This window comes from Hibiscus syriacus, unplaced genomic scaffold (genome assembly GCF_006381635.1).
Source record: "Hibiscus syriacus cultivar Baekdansim isolate YM2019G1 unplaced genomic scaffold, ASM638163v2 tig00110847_pilon, whole genome shotgun sequence".
NCBI classification, from domain to species: Eukaryota; Viridiplantae; Streptophyta; class Magnoliopsida; order Malvales; family Malvaceae; genus Hibiscus; species Hibiscus syriacus.
Genome location: NW_024062888.1, coordinates 2,319,655 through 2,328,983, shown reverse-complemented (window position 1 = coordinate 2,328,983; position 9,329 = coordinate 2,319,655). Strand labels below are relative to the sequence as shown.

The following is a 9,329-nucleotide window of genomic DNA, read 5'->3' as shown; positions in this document are numbered from 1 at the left end:
ATTTTAAGAAAATTCTATAAAAAATATCTCTTAATTTAATCATTAAAAGCTAATTTAAAATGAATTTTTAATTCCTTTTTATTCAAAAGTCTAAATTGCCCTTAATAAATCCTTATTTTTACCTCTATGCCACTCCTTTAAATCCCTTTTGATATTCTTAAATAACTATAAAAATTTCATATATAAGTTTCCCTTTTTAACATTCTAATTTTCCAAAATTTCAATTTAATCACCAAATTTTACCATTTCACTTTATAGTGCATTTCTCACCAAATTCCACAATCCAACTTAAATTCCACTAATTAAAACTATCCATATAATTTTTCTAACCCCAAAGTACCTTCCATAATTTTTTTTTAGATTTCTGATTCGATTCGACTATTCGAATATCTTTCAGATCTTTATTCTTTAATAAACTTTTATGCAAATTTCAGATCAAAATTATGAAATCCACTATAATAATTGTCTTGGGCTGAAATACTTATTTACAAATCCACAATATAAATTTTAAAAAATTACATTTTTAGTCCCTAAACTTTTACATCTTTATACTTTAGTCCCAAACTTTCAAATTTTTACATTCCATTCACTAGTTCAAAATTTGGGATATTACAGAAGTAGAGAAGCTAAACATACATGTAAATAAAGCAAAAAGGAGGTGGGGTTTTGGAGAGAAGAGAAGGAAGAGACCAAGGTTGAAGAAGAGGGAGTTTCAGTGGTGTGACGTTGGAGCGGAATAAAGGATCTTATTAAACACTGGTCAACAGATATACGGGGAGTCAAATAGGTGGTCTTACGACGATAAACTATTCATGTCAACACTTAACGCGCCAAGTATGTTTTTCGTTACGATTCTAAACATCTGTTAACGGTGAGTGACCATTTTGTTACCAATCGATAACATCAGTGACCAATTTGTAACTTTTAAAACATCAGTGGTGAAAACGAAAGCTACCTCAAACATTAGTGACCAACGGTGCAGTTTACCCTTTTTTTATTAATCTTAGATAAATATAAGTATGTTCAAAGATAAATTCTTAACCTTTTTGATATTAAATTAAATATATATATCTATAGCTTATAATTGAGAGTGATTCGGCTAATTTTCTAAAATCAAACTGGCCTTTAGTGTTTATATATTTTATCAGTTTATTTTATTATAATCATAAAAAAATCCTCTAAATTTTCATACTTCGGAAATTGAAAAAAAAATTGTTTAATAAATTAAAAAAAATAAGTGTTCAATTTAAATTATAAAATTTGTTTAAGATATTATTTAAAAATAAATACGAATATAATCAGATTGTTCGATGAATATAACTTTCAAAATATAATACACTTAAAAAAATAAAAATAAAATATATTCGTTTGAAAGTTAAAATAAATGAATATAATGTTAGAATCAAACGGAGCTTTAATGACTTTTACTGGGTAAATATATTTTATTTTAATTTTTTAAGTGTATTATCTTTTGAAAGTTATATTCATCGAAATAAAAATAAAATATATTGACCCAGCAAAAGATAATACACAAGCGAACTGATAGATAATTATTCATCTAAATATCATTTTCCAATTTTTTTTTCTTCTTAAAATCATTCTTAAAATACGGCTTGAGACCCAGCAAAAGTCTTTGGTCAAGCTTCGCCGGCTACGGCGATTTTCAGTTAAAATCAAGAACCCATATGGAAGAAAGACCTGTGATATTGATAACTGTTAGTGTCAGATTACATTATTGCAAAAAAAAAAAAAGGCAACAAGGACAACTGTTTCATGTATTTACTTGCAGGTTTACACTGGAACAGTTGTAGCCAGCGATACTCTTTTCCAAGGTCAAACCATGACACAGTCAGATCAGTTAACATCTTCTGGAAATAAGTTTGAATTGGGGTTTTTCTCAACAGGCGCAACAGCTCTTTATTTGATAATTCGTAGGAAGAGTGTTGCAAGCAAGGATATTGTGTGGGTTGCCAATAGAGACCTTCTTTAAGTGGTTCATCTATGATTCTCACCATCAATGCCGATGGATACCTTGTGGTTCTCAATGACAGAGCAAGTTATAGGGTGAGTGATGATGATTTATCCTCAAGCCAAATCGTGAGTGCAACACTGTTGGATTCTGGGAATTTGGTTTTGAGAAATGGGAGCTCTGATATACTATGGCAGAGCTTTGATTACCCTTTGAATACTTTTTTACCTGAAATGAAGCTTGGTTACAGTAAGAAAACTGGAAAAGTTTGGTCTTTAACGTCTTGGTTAGACCAACACGACCCAAATAAAGGGGATTTTGAGGTGAAAATGGATTCTACAACATCGGATGCATTTGTACTCATGAGGGGTAATGAAACAAGATGGAGCAGTGGTGCTTGGAACGGACAGGGTTTTGATTTCATGCCTGAAATGAGATTGAATTACATCTTCAACTACACCATGTATAGCGACGAAAACGAAACATATCTTTCGTATTCGGTGTCTAATAATTCTCTAACTAGATTCCTCCGCAGCTCCGGACGAATTGGACAGTCTACAATACATGGCTTGAAAGTAATCAACAGTGGAACATGTTTTGGGCTCATCCAAGAGAAGTGTGTAACATTTTTAACGCTTGTGGTCCATTTAGCTGCTGCAGCAGTGACAGTTGTCTGTGCTTGCGAGGCTTTTACCCATCAGAGAAGCGGATAATACAAGGCCAGTACGGGGAGTGTACGAGGAGAGCGCCCCAAATTTGTGGTAATGGAGATAATAGAGACATACTTCAAGATGAACAACGTAAAGTATCCTCTGAGTTCAACTCAGCAAATCAGTTCATCCTATCCTTTTCCATCGGGTCCTCAAGTCTCGAACCTCTGACGCTAAAACGGCGAAGAAGCTTGCTTGAATAACTGTAGTTGCAGTGCATATGCATATAACACACGTGGCCATTGCTTAAGATGGTTTGGTGATCTTCTTGATATTCAGCAACTTTCAGCAGAGGATACTAGTGCAAGTACATTCTTTATCAGACTTGCAGCTTCCGAATTCGACAATGGCAGAGGAATATATGGATTTCTAGGATCCAGTAAGTATATATGGACTTTCAACTATATTGGATATCAAATTGATTCGGAACTTTTAATTTCTTGAATTCGGTTTCTAGGATCCAATAAGTATATATGGATACTTGCTATCCCCATTGTTCTATTGGTGCTTCTTCCTGCATCCTTCATTGTTTTAAAGAGGAAGATGTTTAAAGCAAAGGTACTGTGTTTCGTATTAGTCTTTGTGAATCAATCTGCTACCTTGCTCGATATGCGAATGGATGAACTTGCATATGCTGACCTCTCTGTCTTCGAAAACAGGAGAGATGGATGATGCAAGCCAGGATATACTTCTCTTTTATGTGGAGATTAGCATCACGGCTAGTAGCAGAGAATTTTCAGATTCCGATAACCCCAGGAAACTTATGAGGAAGGAAACTGCGTTTCCATTGTTTAGCTTTGCTAGTGTATCGGAAGCTACTGAAAACTACTCCTTGGAGAATAAGTTGGGAGAAGGGGGATTTGGTCCTGTTTATATGGTATCAAGTCTTTAATCTTTTATGACTATTACCAGAAATCAAGCTCAAGTTTTCGGATGGTTTTGATTGCAGGGAAAACTATTAAATGGACAAGAAGTACCAGTGAAAAGGCTTTCCAAACTGTCCAGGCAAGGGCTCGAAGAGTTAAAAAACGAGACGATGCTTATAGAAAAACTTCAACATCGGAACCTAGTTAGGCTATTAGGTTGCTGTTTAGAACGAGGAGAAAAGATACTGATTTATGAGTTCATACCTAAAAAAACCTTGGATTCATTTCTTTTTGGTTTGTGACTTATGAATGCTTAAACCTTCCCTATTCTCCCCAAGATTTGCTTTTGTTATGCAACATTTTTTCTTTTTTTGCAAATCTGTATCTGATTCAAACAATCAAGGACTACTAGAAGGGGAACAAGAGTTCGAATAATAGAGGGGATCGCACAAGGGCTTCTATATCTTCACCAATATTCGAGACTACGGATCACACATCGAGATCTAAAGACAAGCAACATCCTGTTAGACAGTGAAATGAACCAGAAAATATCGGATTTCGGGTTGACAAGAATGTTCGGTGGTGGCAGGTTACATAGGATTGTAGGAACATAGTAAGTGGAATTCTAATATCCATAACTTACAATATGATCTACTAGCTTTAATCATCTTTCATTGAAGAATCTAATCAACTTTTGTGTGCGAAAATGATGTAAACATAGTGGCTATATGTCACCGGAATACACCATGGAAGGCCTCTTCTACATTAAGTCGGACATGTTCAGCTTCGGTGTCTTGCTGTTAGAGATATTAAGTGGCAAGAAGAACACCGGCTTTTACCATAGCAGTTCTCTTAATCTAATTGGACGTGAGGGACAAAATCTCTCCACTTTTTTCTCCCAAGGTTTTTATTTATGTCTTTTGTCGGACATGTGAGGTATTAAAACATGTTGGTTTAAGGCATGGGCCTTGTGGGAAGGAGATAGAGGCGGTGAGTTGGTGGATCCTAAATTGGAAAACCAAGTTTCGTATCCTATGCTGCTGAGGTACATTCATGTGGCTCTTCTTTGTGTTCAAGAAATGGCGGCTGATAGACCGACAATGTCCGAAGTTGTCTCCATGCTTACCAATGAACTAGCGGTTCTAAATTCTCCCAAAAAACCTGCTTTCTCTAATGCGACAAGTAAAACCAATGATTCAAATCAGCCTGCAACATTCTCAGTGAATAACGTCACAGTTTCTTTGATGGAACCTCGATAGTTATTTTTCATTATATTTCATGCAACACTCCAATACCATATTGAAAAACTTTTAACAATTTACCCTATACGATATATATGCCGAAATAAGTACTTTCATTCTTCATATTTTCCAAGCATAATAGTGACATTAGTTTTCAATGTTCCATTGATTTTTGTTTTTTATCTTTATTTTTTTAAAATAATTTCAATTTCAATAAAATGACCAAAATAGGAGAGAATTGGCATGTTGATGACTAATGATATAGTTTACACAAGAAAATAAGCAAGTTTCATCGAGGGACAAGCACCGACATTGTTAGTTTATTCTCGGATATCTCTTGGTTCCTCTGACTCAAATCCAATCTACTTCCGACATTCCAGAAAGCCGGTCGCACCGGAGAAGGTATAATGGCGAGTTTGTTGTCCAACATCATGACGACATCCAACATGGTCGGCCTGTCGGCTGCTCGGTCCTCGACACAAAGGAGTGCAGTATTAATGTATCTAATAGCTGCATTTGGACAATACTTACCTTGCAGGTCAGTGTTCATCAACTCCAGTGGCTTATCGCTTGTCCATAGATCCCATGCCTGAAAACAAAAACAGTTTTAACAACTTCAGTACGACCATAAATATTACGTTTCAACATATGTTACTAAAGTTATGGCACTTACATATCCAATAAGATTGACAGAATTGCCGAGATAGAGACGGGTGTTCTTTTTGCCACTTAAAATCTCTAACAACAAAACTCCGAAGCTGAATACATCTGATTTCACTGAGAAGACGCCCTCCGAAGCATACTCCGGAGCCATGTAACCACTGCAGTTTAATTAAATCCCTGCTTATGATCCTATCTTCACTGATGTTATGTATGTAAGTGTATTTGCTAACTACTTACTAAGTTCCAACAATCCGATTGGTTGCTTGTTGTGTGCCTCCGTAAACTCTAGCCATCCCGAAGTCTGAAATTTTCGGGTTCATATACTCATCCAACAAAATGTTGCTGGACTTCAAATCCCTGTGAATAATTTGAACCCTGGAATATTCATGGAGATAAAGAAGGCCTTGAGCAATCCCTTGGATGATTCGAACTCGAGATTCCCATGGTAGAGTGAAGATTGCATTGGTAGCTGAACAAAATGAAGATCCCATGAGAACCTATGTTACAGGGACTGGGACTCTTTAATCAGATATGAAAATTGGGGAAATGAGAAGTAATTACCAAAGAGGAAAGAGTCTAAGCTCTTATTGGGCAAATATTCGTAGATTAGAATCTTTTCATCCCCTTCAATGCAGCAACCAAGAAGCTTCACAAGATTCTTGTGTTGGAGTTTGGCGATTAGCATTGCTTCGTTCTTTAACTCATCCCAACCCTGCCCAGATTTTCTCGACAGCCTTTTAACAGCTACTTCATCCCCTTTCAGTAATTTTCCCTGAAAAAAAAAAGAAACTTTCCCAGTTGATAACATGACCCAAATCTCAAATGGAATCCAATTGGCAGGTAGGTGTATGAATTTCACCTTGTAAACAGGGCCAAAACCACCCTCTCCAAGTTTATTTGAGAAGGAGAAGTTATCTGTTGCAGCGGATACGCTTGAAAAACTGAACAATGGAATTTCCACTTCCTTTTCATGTTCTACCTGTCGTCTTGGTTTAGATTGTTTGTTTTCGGCATGTGCTGGACTCATTGTAACATCAAATGTTAGTAGGTCTTGCCCTGCTTGTTCAAGAGTTGAGAAGCATATAAGTGAGGACATTAAACATTAAATTCGAAGCACGTTCGACTAATGTCTCGAAGACGGAAACTTTCACCTTTTCTCTTATTTCTTCCCTTCTTCACTTGCCAAATGAACAACGCTGAACCAAAAATTGTCATAGAAATTGTCGTTATCTCAATAATTGCTCTCCTAATATTTCTTGTGCTTTCTGCATTTCCAAGAAATAAACAAGTTTATTAGATCATTTTCCAGCATCGAATTCGTCTAAAAGGTTGGATCACAATACGTAAATGTTACAATTGATCTTACTGTTAGTCCCCAAATCTGCAGCTGCCAGTTTGAGATAAAAATCTGTTCCGGAATTGTCATCAGCTGGAAGTTGCTGCAAATTGATGAGACTGCCGCACCATATCGAGCAATTCCGATTGGTATATGAGAAACCAGAACACGAGCAGTTACTGGAGCAAGCTGACCTGCATTCACCAATGCTTTGAACCACTTGAGTTCGCTGATTTTTGGGCAACTTTACATTAGAAAGCTCTTGAAATCCATCCTCTGCAGTCCCCGGACGTTCAATGCCACACTGTAATTCATTTTTCCTAAAGCAACCTTCTTTGAAATCTCCATTGTTCCAAAGCTCAGCCTTGTTTGGCTCGAATCCAGGTAAACAGCTACAAAACGGTAATGAAACTTTGCTGCAGCTCGAATTGTCTCCACAGTAAGCGTATAGGTCGCACTCTTCTCTCGGTTGACTGTTCAACAAAGTCCATTCGTTGTCTAACCATAGGACTTGTCTCAACTGTCCAGTTGCATGAAGCGTAAACCGACTAACCATGTCTGTTCTATAGAGTTGGTACGTGAGATAAGATGTATCGGATTCGGAAACAAAGTTGAAGTTGTACATGTCCATCTTTGTTTCACGAGGGAATTCGAAAAGCCTGGATTCATCTCCCCATGGCCTAGTTGATCTCCAGTATATCTCATCTCCGTTCAAGATCACGAGCCGCTTCTCAGGTCCGGGATCCAATTGGAAGGTAAAATTTCCAGGACTCGGGTCATTATAACTCCGACATGAGGTATATGACCAAGTTTTCCCGATCCTCGTATCGTATCCGAGTTTCATCCCGGGCAAGAAAGTGTGGGAAGGGAAATCAAAGCTCTGCCATAAGATGCTAGAATTTTCATCTCTCAAAACAAGATTTCCCGAATCAAGCAATGTAGCACTCACGTTTGCATTGGCTAATTTCAAATCTGTCACCATGTAAATGATCCTACCTTGCCTAATCGCAAGGTTGCCGTCGTCACCTATGTAGAAAAAGGCCGAAGCGGTAACCGGATAATCCCGGTTCGCTATCCAAACGACTCGATCTTCCCGGATATTCTTGTACATGATTGCCATATAGTAATTCACTGAATTCGTAGGTTGATAAAATCCTAACTCAAACATTTCACCAGCAGAAACAATTGTTGCTGAGCTATTCAGGTAATGGCCTGGTGTGATTGTGTCCATTGCAGCCTCAGAGTATATCAAGACATGACTTGAGAACATCAGCAGAATAAAAGGATATGAAAATCGGGTTGTCGAAAAAATCATTTTGTTACTGATAAGTGGTCGGAATACAACAATGACGGCGAGATGGCGGCAATAACAACCGTGTCAGATAAATGATGAGATATGATTCTCTAAAATTTGAAGCTCCATCGTTTAGCTACCGTGGTATCATCTGCTTTACAAAATGTCTATGGAAGGTATCTATCATCCATTGATGAGAAACCAATCTAAGGAAAAGGAAGATTAGTCAAGTAAATTGAAACGATCTACATTAAAAAGCCAGTGGAAAATTATTCTTCTAACAAAAAAGCTGATAGACTTGGTCTTTGGGCGATTTTCTAAAGAAAAAATAAATAAATAAGTCCACAATTTTGACAAAGAAAGTTATATGTACATTCATTCTTCGTATTTTTTAGTTTTCGTTAAATTATACGTGTAAAATTATAAATGGATCACTAAATTTCAAAAAGTACACGGCAAATGAAGAGAAAGAGGCAAGACAGGACAATTTTGAGCAAGTCAAAAGATGCATTCCCTAGACTTTTCTTGGCATTTTAATTTCATAAGTTTGTCTTATATACTCCTTCCTTAGCGAGCAAGGACGGAGCCATAATTAAATATTAACAGGGACCTAAATATTAGATTATTTAAGAAAAATCTAAAGACTTATTAGGTATTTAAACTCTAAATTTAACATGAACCAAACGATCTTAATGATTAAGGGATTGTTGTTATCTTTGAGGTACCGAGTTCAAGCACATATGTAGGGGTGTAAGCGTTAATTTTCAAATAATTGCAAGTTTTTGTATAGATATTACCTTGTATTCACCCTAAATTAAAAAAAAAAACTCAGAAATCAAAACTCAAAAGACAACTTCTAATTTGTCTAATATTTAAACTTACAATGACTTAAAATGTAATTAGACCAAAAATTTGAGAACACAGACTTATCATTTTTTAGTTCGAACCCTACTTGATTAAATATTTAATAAATTTTTATATTTATTTTTTACATGAACTAAAATACTATTAAATCAAAATTATATCGAATATATAAATTTTAACAAGGGTCGGCCCCCCTTAGAGAGCTCTGTCCCTGTTAGCTAGTGCTTCGACCCCTTGGCAAGCTCCGTCCCTGTTAGCTAGTACTTCAATTCATGTGCTAATATATATATATATAAACCTCAACCTTTAATAATCCGGAGTAACAAAAAGATAGTATTTGTTCATAACTTTTTTAATCTATTGACAATGTAAACACCTTGCATCTG

At 36.2% G+C, this 9,329-nt stretch overlaps 2 protein-coding genes and 1 pseudogene across 2 annotated transcripts; 2 read left to right on the top strand and 1 right to left on the bottom strand.

The window, feature by feature from the left end:
• The first annotated feature begins 1,987 nt into the window (after window positions 1-1,987).
• LOC120143393 (G-type lectin S-receptor-like serine/threonine-protein kinase At2g19130) lies at window positions 1,988-2,682 on the top strand. Its single transcript, XM_039157726.1, has one exon. The coding sequence runs from the start codon at window positions 2,002-2,004 to the stop codon at window positions 2,680-2,682; it is 681 nt and encodes a 226-aa protein (XP_039013657.1). The 5' UTR covers window positions 1,988-2,001.
• A 586-nt stretch (window positions 2,683-3,268) lies between these two features.
• On the top strand, window positions 3,269-4,804 carry LOC120143392 (annotated as a pseudogene).
• A 271-nt stretch (window positions 4,805-5,075) lies between these two features.
• Window positions 5,076-8,284, bottom strand: LOC120143344 (receptor-like serine/threonine-protein kinase SD1-7). Its single transcript, XM_039157690.1, has 7 exons — window positions 6,816-8,284; window positions 6,601-6,714; window positions 6,309-6,505; window positions 6,011-6,221; window positions 5,687-5,918; window positions 5,460-5,607; window positions 5,076-5,375 (listed from the first exon to the last, which is right to left on the bottom strand). The coding sequence occupies exons 1-7, from the start codon at window positions 8,098-8,100 to the stop codon at window positions 5,076-5,078; spliced, it is 2,487 nt and encodes an 828-aa protein (XP_039013621.1). The 5' UTR covers window positions 8,101-8,284.
• Window positions 8,285-9,329: the final 1,045 nt, after the last annotated feature.